At 40.4% G+C, this 17787-nt stretch overlaps 1 protein-coding gene across 3 annotated transcripts in view; it reads right to left on the bottom strand.

Annotated features, from left to right (window-relative positions):
- Window positions 1-17787, bottom strand: part of LOC126298705 (histone-lysine N-methyltransferase 2D-like) — a 156073-nt gene that overhangs the window by 127084 nt on the left and 11202 nt on the right. For all 3 annotated transcript variants that reach the window (XM_049990130.1, XM_049990131.1, XM_049990132.1), the window contains exon 3: window positions 4825-4953. In XM_049990130.1, the coding sequence (XP_049846087.1) occupies window positions 4825-4953 (129 nt within the window). The remainder of the gene's footprint in view (window positions 1-4824; window positions 4954-17787) is intronic.

The raw sequence follows: 17787 nt of genomic DNA, 5'->3' as shown, positions 1-17787 counted from the left end.
TCCCAGTGTGTATCGTACACTGAAGTAACAGGAGTTCGTGAAAGCACATTAAAGAGACATATATGCTCAAATCCGGTATTTAATTGTAGCAAAAAGTATCAAATTAAATTGAAGTTGTAATACAACGCAATAAGTAGACCATAAATGGCAACTACCGTTAGACTGCTGAGGCTGTCAGCAGTCGGATGCATAACGACAGTTAACACTATGTTTGCCCCACTTGCACCTACAGGCACCGATCACAACTAGGGCAGCGAAGCTCAGCTTGTGATCGAAAAGTTATATGTTAATGAAGTGGATCCCATATTACTGCAATTATAAACATCTTCACAAGAAATGACATTAGCTTCTTCTATAAAACTCTTGGGATGCTATTCAGAACAGTGATCGGAACTGTCATCACAACTCTAGTCCGATTTCGTATATTTTCGGTAGCGAAAATTGGTCCTTCATAACTGCATTTTTATCGTAAACTATTACCTGCAGGAAAAATATCATTAAGGTTTTCTGTATAATACTTGGGGTACTCTTCAGAATTGTGATCACAATTTTACTTTCGCAAGTCGGCAAATACATCTTTTCCAGCCCTAAAATTTTCCCTATTACTTGTGTTTTTTCTCAAAATTCTGCAGAACTATTTAAATTTAGGACAGAGGACTCTAGAACTATACCTACCTACTACTTTAAAAAGGATATTTTTCGAAAGTCGAGTGCCAGCTTCCCAACTAGTCTGCTATTCGGAAATGTGATTATAACCCTTTTTGTTTTGGCGAAATTTCTACAGAGAACTATTGAACCACAGCATACGTATCAAGAAGTCAGAAAAAAATGTATGTTTTTCGAAAGTCGGGTGTCAACTTCACATGATTGTCGAAGTGGGTCTCTTATTATCGCAGTTGTCTCATAAACCATTATCTGGACGAAAAATATCATTAGGGTTTTCTGTAGAACTCTTCTGAAACTATTCAAAGCTGTGATTGTTACTTTTTTCGCAAATCTGGCTATTAATTTTTTGTACAAGATTAAAATTTTCCCAACTATTACTGTTTTGTACTCGAAATTCTGTAGAACTACGGCATACCTATCACGAACTCTGAAAAAATATGAGGCATATTTGGAAAGTAAGGTCAGATTAGGAGCGAAATGGAAACCACTGAGAAATCCGATGTGTTGGGCAGTGTCTTTGGTGTGCCAGTCGATCGCTTCACGTCGCCCTTTTCAGTTCACAGCACAAACTCATCATGTAGAAATGGCTAAAACAACAGTGCCTCAAGCCAAGTAATTGGATCTGTTGAGAGATTTCGGCTGAAGCAATGCAGCCCACATAACATAAATGTCATCCGCTTTTCTTCAAGACAATTTTCAGCCGCATTCGGCAAGGGCAATGAAGACGCTCCTGCAGCGTTTCGATGTGAAGTGTTTAATAACTCACAACACAGCCCTTAATTGACTCCCTCCGTTGTTCATTTCTGTTCACATGAACCTTTTGCTACGAAGAAAACATTTTGGCACTAACAACGAAAGGCAGACTAGCGTAGAGAATTGGCAGAAAGCACAGGCGGCTCCTTTCTGTGACGAGGGTGCTGGAAAGTTTGTGCAACGCCACGACAAATATTTAATTACGAGCGGCGACTATTTAGAGAGGTAGCTGGGTGGTGTGGTTAACTGTTGCGAATAAAATTGTTTCGATTTTCGCTGTGTTAAATGTTATTAGTGCGTGTTTTGTGAGCTTGTAAGTGTTATTAGAATAGAATTGGAATAGAGGCAAACCCTACGGGCTTACGAAGACAGAAATACTGTCAAAAAACATAACAGCCGGAGGATTCCGAGTATAGTGTAGGCATTGGCAAGACTCGAAGTCTTTCGCATACAGCTATGGAAATCTGAAGGTGCGTGATAAAATTAAAATAGATCTCATTTTGTTTCCTGTTTCTAGTTAGTCGTGGCTTATAACAATTTTATTCCATTCATAATATTGTGGTTATTATGATGTGTTACATTGTTTCATGCAGAAAACATCACGGTTTTAATTTGAACAATTATGTACCAACATGTAAAACGCTCCTATCGTGGCATAAAAAAGGCGAAAATATCCTGAACACATTTAACAACGTAAAAGGAGAGAAATAGTTTTTCGACTTACCTGGAAGATTCAAAGATATTTAAATCAAAACTTCTTGACATATTCGTGACTTACTTACTTTTCACTATTAGTACACATGTCATGTAATATAACATATCATGTCAAGTAAAGTAACATGATACTTGATACCATGTCGTTTAACATAACACATGGCACCATGCCATCCAACAAAGCATTCGTCATGTCATGCAATATGACACAAAATGGCCATATTGTTGAGGATTCACGAGTCCCCACTCTGGGACACTTCCTGTTATAGATGCACCCCCACTCTCGGAAATTTCCTATTGTAGATCCATCCCACTCCCAATAAGCATATAAATTTGTGTCTCTTTGTTCTTACAGCCCTCACCACACATGTAACAATGGGTAGTTCTAAGACAGCTCACTGTGATCGAGAAGTACGGCTAACTCGTTAAAAAGGGCGAATATATGAAGGTGTTTTGATTAAAATGTCTTTGAAGTTGCCAGGTAAATCAAAAAGCTGCTTCTCACCTTTTACATCCCTAACTCTGCCAGAGACATATTCACCTTTTTTTTATATAAGACAGGAACATTTTTTATTCAGATGTTTAAATGGCTCTGAGCACTATGGGACTTAACATCTTTGGTCATCAGTCCCCTAGAACTTAGAACTACTTAAACCTAACTAACCTAAGGACATCACACAACACCCAGTCATCACGAGATAGAGAAAATCCCTGACCCCGCCGGGAATCGAACCCGGGAAGCTGGGCGCGGGAAGCGAGAACGCTACCGCACGACCACGAGCTGCGGACTTTTATTCAGATTCCCAACATTTACTCTACCACAATTTTGACATTAGGCCGCCATAGCCTATCAAACGACGTAGATTTTTGTTAACTCGGAGCTGACTAATCTGTTTTAGATCTCTTTATTGCTGTATAAGTGGCACACATAAATAAAAACCTGACAAAAATGTGTTTTTCCACTAAAATCCGAATGAAACTAGGTTTTTGAAAACAAGTTTTGTATCTGATCGTAAAAATGCTTTTTTTATTGATCTAATTCACTTCAAACCGTTTTCGGGCATTCAGTTCACGTAAGAACGAACGAATTTTACGTGCTACATTTAGCTTGACTTTAAACCAACATATCTCGACAGCGGGTGAAGATTATTGGATAAAAAGTTTCGTTTTGACTTTATCCCTCTATCTACCTTCGTTCAAAGTTCGAACCGATTTGTACAAGTTTAAAGTATAGAGGTGGCGCGATTCTAAAACCTCCCAGAAAAACGTGTTTTTGCACATAAAATCCAAATGGAGCAAAATATTTTCAAACAGCTAAAATTCGACCTTGACCAAGGTCCAACACACCGTTGGATCAAATCTGAACCATCAGTTTCGCTCCATTCAGGAGTTATTTAAGAGTGACCGTTTTTGCACGTAGAATCCGAACGGTGCCCATAAAACTGGTGCCATTAGCTAAGCATTAATTTCAGCCCAATTACAATCTTCTCCCAAAGGTAATAACCGATTCGCACAGTTTGCCTGTGGTCCAACTGTGGTTTATCGTTCAAACGTTGCTTAATATGTAAGAACATAGATGCAGTAAGACAAATGTTCAAAGGGCTGCACAAATGGCCACTTGCCCGGGCTAAACCAAAACTTTGGACCCCATGCTCCTAGCTCAAACAGGAACTGACAACATCCCCACCCCCCCGCCTCCCAAATCTCCTTCATCGCATGAAATTTTCAGAGATAGTTGTTACAGCGCTTCCGCACTGTGACGATTGTAATGTAGTGCCACTTTTATGCTACACGATCTACAATAGATGCCCAGGAGGGAAGGTCGTGATGAAATAGGAATAAATGAACAATGAATAATAGTCTAGCTGCCTTGACTCCGATGAGATCTTTATTGACCAGTCCTGTGTTATACTGGTGAGTATTTCTGTATGTTTCAGCTCTCAGTTATTGCCTTCCAATTTAAGCTATCTTCATGATAGCTTTAACAAGCGGCTCACTCATCTGTATACAATGTACAAAAATTACTATAATTGACTCCGTTCTTTGTCAAAGACGGCTTTCGTGTCTTCAAATCAGATGCCATGCAAATTTTGCAATATGAGAAATCTTGTAAGTTTTCTTTGCTGAACCGTAATAAGTGTTAAACACGAGATATCAGTTAATAGAATTAACGGTGGAACGAACTAAACTGAAGTTACTTTAAGAAATATTACTGATAAATTAGGATAAATAGCCATGACGAATGATATTAAAATTTTCGGGCCTCAGATGAGGGATGTACCACATGTTTTAAGTGTGTACTTTGGACAAAGAAGATGTTTGTGTGAAATCAGGTTTTGTAGGAATAGCGAGGACGACGGTTCAAACCCGGGTCCGGCCATTCAGATTTAGGTTTTCCTTGAGTTCCCTAAATCGCTCCCTTGAAAGGGCTCCGTCTCTAATGATCTCGATGTCGACAGGACATTAAATCAAATCTTTTTTCTTTTTGCAGGAATACGATTTTTTGGTTGAAACAGATGCAGGTACAAGTATGTGAACCGTTCAGTCTTCGACATTTTTTTCTATAGTAAGAAGTACTAGGTGTGAGTGAGTGTTGTTATAGGCTTTTATTCCCGCGTAAGATCACTAGAACATAACTCCTAAAAGTAAAACAAAATGATTTTAAATAGTTATATATTTATTTGCACTTACCATAAGCTGCGGAACGAGGGCTCGATTATCAAGTGGTTGGTTTTCTTTGTTGGACCTCTCAAAAGCTTTGCGCATTTCACGCTGGTAATCTGACTCTGGAGCTTTACGCCCACCACCATTTGATTGGCGCTGCAATAAGTAAAGGAAATCTGTCAGAAATTGTCACAGGATATTGTGCAACTGTATCAAGCTACGAGCTTTCATTTAAAACATTTCTTTATTTGATTGCTATTGCTGTGAAAGAGCTACTTTGAATTTGATTACGGCACATCAGTCCACATCTTCTGAAGACAAAATCTCGATATGTAGCACGCTAAATTTCAGTAATCGCATTATTACTCAAACAGAAATGATGGTAATCATATGTACAAGAAGAGAGAGAAAATCAGAGATAAACTTAGGAACTGTCCATGGCGAACATGAAAGAAAGGTTTGCTTAATTTGTGACGACTGAGTATGTTAAATATAGTAGTTAACAGCCTCATAGCAAGGCTATAACAATAGTACAATTCTTCACTTACACTTACAAGATGAGTAAAGGGAAGAACAATGCTTCAAGAAAATCAAAGGTAAACATACGAACTGTTCATGGCGAATAGGAAAGAAAAGCTTAGTTAATATACGACGGCTGAGTATGTTAAATATAGAAGTTAACAGCCTCATAGCCAGGCCATAAAAATATGGGGCAATTCAAAAACAAGGAATAGTTTTCAAACATTTATTGCTTCAAAACTAAAAAAGATAGAAACACAATTCCAACGTTCCTGGAAATATAAAAGTTTAAATTTTTATTTATTCAATGTGAGTACCGTGTGTTATACGACAAAGTTCAAAATGGTGGCTCATTTCCTGCCACACAGGAAGCAGCAGAACTCTCGTTATCGAATTCATAGCTTCACCGACGCGATTCGCAGACTTTTAAGAGTGTCAGGTATAGAGGGGATAAAAACGCGGTATTTTACGTAAACGCACAGTTAAAAGCCACAAGGTGTGAGGTCCACCGGCGATCAACTTCGTCTTCTGCTCCTCCTCTTCCAGTCCTCACACCTTGTGACTTGAAGCTGTGGATTTGGTAACGAAAGGCCAGTTGCTTCATGTGTGGCAGAAAGTGAGACACCGCTTTGATATTTGTCATGTAACACATGGTGCTCACACTGATTTCATAAAAATTTGAACCGTTCTCTTTCTAGGAAAGCTAGAATTGTGTTTCTATCTTTTGTAGTTCGGAAACAATAAATGCTTGAAATCTGTTCCTATTTTTTGAATAGTCCTGTATTATAATGCTCCAACTATCAAAGTTTTTCTTACACTTACAGGGTGAGTAAAGGAAAGAATAATGCTTCAACAGTTAAAGGTTTGAATTTAATTACTAGATGAGCAAGGGAGACCTGTCATCTGTTAATCGTATGCATGAAGAAAGTGTACAACAAGGGCTACCAAAACGTTCATGTGGCAGGAATTGTCTAGTAGGAATAACTGACTTAAAATGAATATGAAATAATACCTACCAAGAGGCAACTAAGATTTTTAAGCTTTTTCAGTCGATTTTCAAGTTTCTTTCGCTCTAGCGCTAAAATAAATTAGGCTCAAGATTATAGGTTCTTGACTTTGATAGTGGTATGACTAACTATGCCTGCAACCGCTGATGTTTCTATACATATGTTAATCTTTCAACCATCACGCCGTTTCAATGAATATCGAACAGAGACAAAAACAAAAATCTTTAATCAGCCACTTTTCGAAATGGCCTACATAAGGTCTTAGAAGACAAAATCAACGGGTCTAGGAGCCTAGTAAGAGGAAAAAAAAACCTTACATATGTATGTATATAATGAACAGGGCAGAAAGTTTTAAGTTCTTAGCTATGAATATTTGCGAAAACTTAAGTTAGAAAACCACTTATCGTCCGGCTACTAGTGTCATAAGAATAATTGCCTACTTTGGGGATATAGAACTAAGTAAGTTAACATAATTTGCATATCCATATAAGTATATAGTTCTGGCAACACCGGCCATGACCTTCCTCTTCTGTGCGGATGCACACATATTCCCCGAACTCTTACGGGACTTGGTAAGAATGTCTTCCACGAGTAATGAGTGTGTTGTGGTGGGACACTACGAATGTAGTGTGTGGACATACAAGGTAAGAATGTGCGTCTCATGGGAGGCGTGCGCGAGATAGTCCCTGCAGTCGCGCTATCCTATGTGCCCTCGGTGGCTCAGATGGCTAACTCAGCGTGTTCGGTCAGAGAGCTTGTTGGTCTCTGTAATTAAAAAAAAAAAAAACTGAGTGGAAGGATCAACAAACGAACTTGACCGGATGTCATGTGACGTCCGCAAAGAGCAAACAAACAGTCAACAACGAACAAAAAGAAAAAAAGAAAGATGGATAGAGCGTCTGCCATCTAAGCAGGACATCCCGGGTTCGAGACCCGGTCGGGGCACACATTTTCATCTGTCCGCGTTGATAGATGTCAACGCCTGTTAGCAGCTGAAGGTATTAATACAATTCTAATTTCGTTTAATTTGCATATTGTCCTTGAGTGATGTCTTATGGGGTAATATTTTGAGGTAACTCGTCACACAGACAAAATGTATGCATTATACGAAAGAAAATAATTACAATTATCTGTGGGGTTTATGCATAAAGATCTTAGAGGAATCATTTTAAGCAACTGGGAATATTAACCACAGTCCTTCATTACATTTATTCAGTTGTGAAATTTTTTATCAGACATTCGAGTCTGAGTGTAATGAGATATTCAAAGTACAACACTAGAACGAAAAATGATCTGCATTACCCTTTAACGAAACTAACTTCGGCACGGAAAGGGGTAAAATATACAGCTATAAAACTGACTGTCTACCCAAGCAAATAAAATGTTTGTCATAGAGCAAACGTGTTACCAAATCTATGTTATAATTGTTTGTCCTTAACAAATCCTTCTATAAAACAGAGCAGAGTGGGCCACAGCGTGCCAAACTGCATGTGAGGCCGATGCGCGGCCCCTATGTAGGCAGAGGCTTGGCCTGTCTGTGTATTGCTCGGTGCTTTTCCGAAGTACTCGGTGCAGTACAACATTTCATTTAGTATTGCGGCACGGCATTTTTCGGTCGTCACGACTCTCTTCAGTACGGCAGAATCGTGGTTAAAGCGTTGTTTACGCTGCGCTATTCTTTCATGGCATAAAAGAGTTAGCAGCAGGTGCAGTGACTGCACAAAAATAGGCAGTCTAGAGATCTATCTTCACAAGCCTTTAGAATAAATGGGAATGCCAGGAGCGAAGGATAAGATTTCGCAGTATCTGTTATGCAACATACAGTAGCATAATCGACGGGCATTGCCAATTTTCTAACAACAATACAGCGCCAATCATAAATAATTTAAAGATTTAGTTGACCACGAAAGAGGTAGAAATTACAACTATCGGCAGATGGGATTCATTGTTGTGCACATCAGGAAGTACTTTGTGCTAAATTTTCAGACATGGAGCCCGTAATGAAACTGGTGGTATGAATAGCACATTTTTTGGTCACAACCATTATTCCACTGTCACTTGCAACAGTATTCGATGGAATTGATCGACGATTACGGAAACTTTATATACTGCTGCAAAATACGTTGTTTAAGTCAGCCGACGTTCCTGGAAATACTTAATATTTAAAATCAGCTATTGTTGAACTTATGAGAGAAGAAAAAGAGCAGGAACGAAAACTAGTAAATCAGGAAAGGACTGCTAATCTCGCACTTTAGATAGACTTGGTTACACACTGTTCACAGTAGGACACTGAAAGGTGACAAATCACTTACTTCTTGTTTTATGAGGACGGATGTAAGAAGAAAACCGCATTATGAAACAGACAAATTCTGACAAAACCGCATTGTCGAACAGACAAATTCTAACAAAAGCATCGTCTACTTCCATAAGCTCATAGGCGTTAAAGATAATGCGAGGTTTGAAGAATTCACTTTGACCTTAACAGACTTTCAAGGATAGTTTTCTGAACATTTTCTGCCAGTCTTTCAGCTGTTTTATGGCTGTTTTAGAGATCGTTTGCCACTTCAGTTGAAAGCGCCTCTGTACATGTGCAGACGGAACTGATTGATCTCCAGTGTAGCTCCCATTTAAAAGATAAATTCTTTTACGTTATAACTGTGGAGGTAGTCTACGTTGTGTTCCTTAGGAACAATTTCCTCGTACCCATAATGAGGTCCCAAATGTGATAAAATATTTCGGCCAACATATGTGTGTGAAAGGCTTTTTTCGACCGTGGAAAATAGTAACGAGCGCTTGGCGTCATTGGCCAGGGGCCCCTGTACGGGGCAGGTCCGGGTGCCTTGGTGCAGGTCTTATTATATTCGACGCCACATTGGGCGACCTGCGCGCCGGATGGGGATGAAATGATGATGAAGACAACACAGCACCCAGTCCCTGAGAGGAGAAAATCCCAGACCTAGCAGGGAATCGAAGCCGGGCGCCTTAGGACTGCAGTCCGCCACGGTGATCATTCCGCTATGGGGGCGGACTTTCGACTCTGAAAGTATATAAGACACAATCACGTATAACACTGAGAGCGAAGATCTGCGAAATTGTCTGCGCATGTCAGTCGGACAGTTCGTACAATATACAAATTATTACATCAACAGTGCGTCAAAAATAACTAAATAATACACAAAATTTGTGTCTGATTTGTGTTGTTGAGAAAAGTAAAATACAAGACCAAGTCGAACCCCGTGCGACTACATTGCCATGTAAGTGCAGCGCTTTCGCATTCTCCCTCTTCCCACCCCTCATGCTCAGACAGGGTACCACTTTGGTGCGGGCGGTGTGCTGCCAGTATATACAGCTATGGAGCTTGTACAAGACTGTGGGTTGTGTGAAAAATTCATGACCGTCCCTGTCAGAGAAGAATTCTTAAATAGAAACAAGATTTACTGAAAAGCCTGTAATTGGCCTGCACGTGGCCATATAAATATTTTCCGTATGTAAGGTGTAAGAAATTATGTATACAAATTTTGAGAGTGTTTAGTAGAGATAAAAAGAAACATCTTTTTTATTTGACAAAAGGTCACACGCACACCATTTAGCCCCTATGAGTCCACGACAGTCTTGATACTATTGATGTTCAGAGACTGTTCAAAATGCATTGTGATGAATACTGATTGAGATATGTTGTGAAAAATGTCATCCATTAATATTAATACAACTGTCTGCTTTCAGCAGCCACAATAGTAATATCTGTGAGTCAGAAAACCCGATGGGACCTCAAGTATTCCACTCTTAACATAGAATTACTATAAATGTGTGAACTGGTATTGTTCATGACAATATCTTTTGCCTAACACGCTCCGTGGAAGGAACTACCGTATCTTTCTCAGTGATTCACTACTGCAAATATTGGAGAACCTCACGCTAGTTGTCTGGAAATGATTTTGGTTCGAGCATGGCCGCCATGTTCTTGCCCTTTATGCCAGAGAACATTTGCACAACGTTTTCCCCAAATGTTAGATTATGAGGGGAAGTCAGTACAACAGCCACCACGTTCTCCAAAGATGAAGCGTTTGTCGTCAGACACACGACTAGACACTCCAGAAGAGCTGGTTGTCCGCCTGGCGGGAACAGCATTATTCGTGAAACACCTGTTTGTTTTCTGCATACAAGGGAAGTCCAGCGTCAAACACTTCTAATACGCTAAGCACGGAAACAGTGCATCTGTAGTACTTATGTCACAAGTTCCCACGACGGGAACTAACAGACTTTGAACGGGGAATGGTAGTTGGAGCTACGTGCATGGAAAATTCCATTTTGAAAATCGTTAGGGAATTCAATATTCCGAGATTCACAGCGTAACGAGCGTGCCAAGACTATCTAATTTCGGGCATTACCTTTCACCACGGACAACGTAGTGGTCGACGGTCATCACTTAACGACCGAAAGCAGCGGAGTTTGGGTAGAGTTGTCAATGCTAACAGCGAAGCCACATTTCGTGAAATAACCGCATAAATCAATGTGGGAAGTACGACGAACGTTTACGTTAGGAAGCCATGGATTCAAGTTGACAATAAGGGACTGTGCAGGCTGGTGGTGGTTCCATAATGGTGTGAGATGCATTTTCATGGAACGGACAAGGTCCTCTGGTACAAATGAACCGCTCGTTGACTCAAAATGATTATGTTCGGCTACTTGTTCTCAAACTACGATGTAATTTTCATGTATGACTCTGCACCATGTCACTAGGCCACAGTTGTGCGCAGTTGATTTAAAGAAGATTCTGGACAACACGAGCGAATGATTTGGCTACCCAGATCGCCCGAAATGAACCCATCGGATGTTTATGAGACATAATCGAGAACTGCACAAAATCCTGCACCGACAACACTTCCGCAAGTATGGACAGCTACACCGGCAGCGTGGCTCAATATTTCTGCAGAGACTTATAACGACTTGTTGAGTCCGCGCCACGGCGAGCTGCTGCACTAGTCGGCAAGAGGAGGTCCGACACGATATTAGGAGGAATCCCACGACTTTTGGTCATCTCTGTTTGTAACCCTTAAGACCAAAGCTGGTTAGGGACAGCAAGCAGTCATTTTTAAGGCTTAAGTGACTGATTGCTATTCTTATTCACCAATCACTATCTTTTCCATGATCACGGGTATCCTCTTCAAATAAATAATGGGAAAAGTATTTTGTGCTCTTTGCTGAGAAGCAAAGGTATCTAAATTGAGCTTCTTCCCTGATAAGCGACCTATGTATAGTTACATTGGCCAACAAAAGAAGTTCAGCCCCAGAAAGAGAGAAGAAAACGAAATCAAACTTCACATCTTGAGCGGGTATGTGATGTTACATTAGCAGGCGGTGTGGCCGAGCGGTTCTAGACGCTGCAATCTGGAAGCGCGCGAACGCTACGGCCTCAGGTTCGAATCCTGCCTCGGGCATGGATGTGTGTGATGTCCTTAGGTTAGTTAAGTTTAAGTAGTTCTAAGTTCTAGGGGACTGATGACCTCAGCAGTTAAGTCCCATAGTGCTCAGAGCCATTTGAACAATTTTTTTATGTTACTTTAATGATTACAAAATCGAGTCAACTCTACAAATAACTTGGGAGTGTAGGCCCACTTATCAGTATGACGGCCGGCCGCGGTGGCCGAGCGGTTCTTGGCACTCAGTCCGGAACCGCGCGACTGCTACGGCCGCAGGTTCGAATCCTGCCTCGGGAATGGATGTGTGTAACGTCCTAAAGTTAGTTAGGTTTAAGTAGTTCTAAGTTCTAGGGGACTGATGACCTCAAAAGTTAAGTTCCATAGTGCTCAGAGCCATTTGAACCATCAGTATGACGTATTGCACCTCCTGTGTCCTCGATGCATGCACTGATTTGCTTGGAAGGGTGTCATAAAACCGTTGTATCCCCTTCAAAAGCAAGCTGGTCTACAACTGTTGTAACTGGTCCCTAATGTCATTGGTACTTGGCACTGTGGCGGAGATGACGCCTGACCTATTCCTACAAATTTTTTATTGGGAACAGATCGACCACGAGAGTGTCACAACATCACGTGAACAATTCACAGACACACGTGCCATGTGTAGACGAGCATCGTCCTGTTGAAAAATGGCACCACGACATTGTGTCGTGAGTGATAACACATGAGTTCTCAGGATGTCCGTCACTTACTCCTGCGCTGTCGGAGTCCCTTCAGTCATTCCTAGCTGTGAGCTGGAGTCATGCCAAACACCTCGACAATGGGAGTAATGTTACTGTGCCTGTCCAAAGCACTGGAAGATTGGCACCTTTCTTCAAACCATCGTCAGACTCACTGTGCAGAGGTACGGAGCCTTGGGGCGTAGCAGTGTCACAAAATATCTGGTTGGGATGTGAACTGAGCACACAGTTTCCATATTAGAATTTGCGCACTGGAGTTGGGATACTAAGAAGTAATTACGGTCCATTTATATGATGCTATTTTAAAAAATCGAAGTTGGACGATTATCATCTTATGAACTACGCGAATGGTATTACATCTTTATTCGTACATTGCAGAACGTAGAAAATCTCCATTTTATTGCCAACGTGAACTTGAGTAGCTCCAAAAAGAGAGCCTGACTAGGCACTACTAGTGTTACACTTTCTAATCTTGAACAACTTCAAAGATGTCTCAAAAAACTATTTTAGCAACTGGTTGCCACTCAGCCATTCTGAGTTAGCTTAAGTTCTTGTTCAATATGAGGCTCATTTTGGATAGGTGCACGACTGGATTTGCAATTCGATGCGTACTGGCTATGATGCACCTCATTAGATAAGTTCCTGACCAGGGGCCTTTGTATAGTTATACTGCCCGACAAAAGAAGTGATGTTAATTAACTTCTTCATCTGTTGTTATTGATTTAATGCTAAATTGGGTGAAATTTGTTTTGTGCTATTGGAAAAAGATGTAGGCCATCCCTGTTTACATAAGCGGTCATCGAAGAGGTAACCATCATTTTAAGCCTGTATCACTATCGTCAACCTGTACAAGAAATGGGCTCTTGACATGGTACTGTCCAAAGTTACCGGAGAATCTCGATTCGCGATAAAACGGAGCTGATAGAGTTAGCCCGCTAGGGACAACTAATGATAATCACAGAGGTCACTGTCAACTATGACGGACTGTAACATCGAATAGAAGAGCCATTCAGTTGATAATGACTCACTCGAGAACTCGTTGTTGGACATCAAAGACCGATGAGCAGTTATTCCAATGAGTTGTAATTTCCTCGCTATGGAGTGCAGAAGACACTGTCCCATACGCATACCTCTGCCCTCTGCCCACCGTGACTCATATAATACATATACCATCATGGGTGCACGAGCACCTTTGGAAGGTCAAAGGATGAAGAAGGGTCACCTAGGCTGAGGAATATCTTCGAATACACCTATGACAGAGTAGGAGTATATGAGGAACAAAATGAAGCGATAGACTCCTCCAGCTGACAGGCCACAGTTGTGGCAGGTAATAAACGTATTCTCGTGGGGAGGGGGGGGGGGGGGCGGCGATGTTTGTATGGGTTTAAATGGATCACTTTATACTTCTGTCACTGCATCTCACCAAAGAAAGATCCAGTACATTATGTACACTCGTTCGTCACTTGCAGAAATCTGATGGCGAATAATGCTTCGTGGAACTAAATGAACCGACATGAGAATCCTTTGACTCTCTCTCTTCTGTCATTGTTAGAACTGAGCGGTGGAAATTGAAGGAAAGGAAAGCAGAAAGGTGGGTCGTGTAATTCCGCGTGAGTGATGATAGTAGTTCTAACTTAGTGTATATCATTTACGTGAAATATAAAGAAGTCAAAAGAGAATGAATACTAATGTTGGAACAAATCAATTAATTAATTTCACGCCTCGAAGCAGGGAATGCAAGTAATATGATATTACTGCTAATTAAAGGTGGTGGAAATCTCAAATAGTCATTAGAAATGGCTCATGAGTACATTATTGGTTGAATTTAAAAGGATAATACAAGCACAAGATACAAGAAGACGAAAGCTCCAGAGAGATACATGTTTATATTTACAATAATCACAAACAAGAAGTAAATTGTTAAAGTTGTTCTATTTGAGAATTGGGCAATGTGTTGTGGAAAATACTTGTAGTGTTACATCCCATATTACATCTCATACTATTCCTATTGCCTAAATGTTCTACATCTGTTATTGGAGGGCACAAGAGAAGCAGAAGTTTCAGTGCAAAAAGTGTTATGAATGTTTGTACGTATTGGGACATTCTTCTCGTGAAAGGGATTTAATTTCATGTAGTAATGAAATACCATTACAGTTTGCAACAAATTGCCGTTTAAAGATAGGTATATCTTCATGAAAGTAACAGATGAATGAAATCCATTAAATCGAAGATTGCAGATGATTCAAAACAATTAACATCTCTCCATCACTAACTATGACATGATAAAACAATTATATGCCCAGTATATTAAAGACACCTCCGATTTTTAGTGAAGTGTCCCTCATGAACGCTCATATCAAACTCTCTACTTTAATGTCTAGCAGTGAATGTCCCACAGTAGGAAACCATTTCGATAGCATTCTCAAAAGGTTTCTATGGGCGTTTCTGTACAAGTGATTGGCCAGCTAAGATTGGTCTTCTAGCCAATAGAATTATTTAACAGTTTTTGAAGCTGAATGAGATTTTCACTCTGCAGTGGAGTGTGCGCTGCTATGAAACTTCCTGGCAGACTAAAACTGTGTGCCGGACTGAGACTCGGCCTCGGGACCTTTGCCTTTCGCGGCCAAGTGCTCTACCTCCTGAGCTACCCAAGCACGATTCACGCCCCGTCCTCGCAGCTTTACTTCCGCCAATACCTCGTCTCCTACCTTCCAAACTTTACAGAAGCTCTCTTGCGAACCATGCAGCACTAGTACTCCTGAAAGAAAGGATATTGCGGAGACATGGCTTAGCCACAGTCTAGGGGATGTTTCCTGAATGATATTTTCACTCTGCAGTGGTTCGCGGGAAGAACGACTGCCAGAAAGCCTCCGCTCGCACTCGAATCTCTCTAATCTTACATTCGTGATCTCGGGAGGTATAAGTAGGGGGAAGCAATATATTCGATACCTCATCCAGAAACGCACCCTCTCGTGCAAAGTCTGCCACTTGAGTTTGCTAAGCATCTCCGTAACGCTATCACGCTTACCAAATAACCCTGTGACGAAACGAGCCGCTCTTCTTTGGATCTTCTCTATCTCCTCTGTCAACCCGACCTGGTACGGATCCCACACTGATGAGCAATACTCAAGTATAGGTCGAACGAGTGTTTTATAAGTCACCTCCTTTGTTGATGGACTACATTTTCTAAGGACTCTCCCAATGAATCTCAACCTGGCACCCTTTACCAACAATTAACTTTATATGATCATTCCACTTCATATCGTTCCGTACGCTTACTCCCAGATATTTTACAGAAGTAACTGCTACCAGTGTTTGTTCCGCTATCATATAATCATACAAGAAAGGACCCTTCTTTCTATGTATTAGCAATACATTACAAACAGTTTGTCATTATCATATCTTGTGTACAAATAATAATGTGTTAAGTCGCACATCATTTTACCTGTGTTCGCGACATTCAGCTCGCAACTAAAGGGGGCATGAGAGCCGAAATCCGGTTCGTGAACAAATAAATACAATTTTGCAGAACATTTAGAAGTGTTTTTCTTTCAGTGTTACTCATGATCAGACATACAGAAAATCTTCATCTAACACAACCTTTTTTTTTTAACTGCATTCACAATGCTTCGAAAACTAGTATGTCTGTTTCTGACTAATTTTCATTTTAGTTATGTTTTGGCGATCAGAAAGACGCATACTAGTTTTCGAATTATTCTGGATGCATTAATTTCTGGGTCGAAATCCCCAATTACTTATTAACTGCTTCAGATACCGCGACAACGACCCTGAAATGATGGAGTTTGAACCGCCTTGTTAACCCGAAGGGGGAAAATTCAAGTGCTGTACCATCCCTGGCTAATGCCTCATCGGAAATATGAAAGAGGTCTCAGACACTTCAACAAACAGCAGCAGTACAGGAATTAGTCTTCATTTATAGCTGGGGCCTGTCCGAAACGGCGGTGCCGCAGGAAAGATAATGCAAAACTAAATTCCTAGTTACAATGTTCCAGAGCAGAATAAACGATTAACAAGTTCCTGGGTGTTCAAAGATTTTTAGAGTTGGGTTCTGTATAAGAATAACTAGACTTCTTAGTAGTGCTTCCTCGATAGTGGCTGCTAATGCTATTGACGAAAAAAGAGGTGGGGACCGCAGATCAAAACAAAAGCTCCAAAGAAACAGAGTGTCATTGAGCTCATGTAGAAATTGAAGGCCAGAGAATGTCGTTACAACAGACAAATAAGTAACAGACTGTAGCTTCCTTCGGAATTAAATATCAGCAAGCTCTTACCTAAGTGCAACGAGGGCGTTCCCAATTGTTTAAATGTAAATGGTTCTTGAATAAAAATTTTCCTACAGCTTTTAATTTGGGGTTTGGCAATCCTGCAGTATATGTCCGTAGCTATTGCTGTTCAATGGAATACGAAATGAAAGTCACTAAAGCGTCTCTTAAAAGACGAAGACTTCGAGCAGAGTTTTCTACTCATAAAATGAGAGTAAAACAATTTAATGAAATTATAAAACAGAAATTGCCTAACATTTTGTCTCGCTGGTTTGATCTACAAACTTGTTAGTGGTGAAACGCAGGGAAACTGCCGTATTATGTTCTCTAGATTACCGCCATTGAAAATAAGTCTCCAAATTTCTTCTGCTAGACTGCAGACCACGCTGATCGTGGATCAAATGAAATAGCTCCAGCCTTGATAGCTGCTCTAAGTAAGGAGAGATACGAAGAATATACTAAAAGTGTAAGACTATTTTCCGCTGGCTGCCCTGGGTGAACTGATATGCCCATATAACTAATTTTCTCTACTGGTGGGCTCTAAAGAATCTCGACTCAATGAAAGAAAGAGAGGTAGTATTTCCAGTGCGTGGTCATTCATGCAGCAAATCGCTTTTTCAGTACAATGTAGAAAAGTGTTTGGAAGCAGACTAAAATATTAACTCCTCAACAATGTAGTAATATTTATCAAAAATGGGGGATGTTCGAAGTCTAGGAATGGGCTACAGCATTTTTGGTCCCTCCTGTAAAATTTTTGTTTCTGGATTACGGTATTTTTAAAAGTTACTCCTCATTATGCAATATAATGACAACAATTACTCAAATTCCCACCTCCCAGTCTCATCATATACAGGTAGTTAGGTCATCATATTGAGATATTTTCATTAGAATTTGCTACGTTTCAATTTCAAAAATCAAAATAGAACGTATCGTTATTTCTGTGACAATCACCTGTGGTTCAAACAAACCCGTAGCCATTCGAGATAATCTTCTTTGTATAAGTTAAACAACCGTGATTTGTCCT

This window comes from Schistocerca gregaria, chromosome X (assembly GCF_023897955.1).
Source record: "Schistocerca gregaria isolate iqSchGreg1 chromosome X, iqSchGreg1.2, whole genome shotgun sequence".
NCBI lineage: Eukaryota > Metazoa > Arthropoda > Insecta > Orthoptera > Acrididae > Schistocerca > Schistocerca gregaria.
Note: the sequence above shows the minus strand (reverse complement) of the source record. Positions and strands in the feature narration are given on the sequence as shown.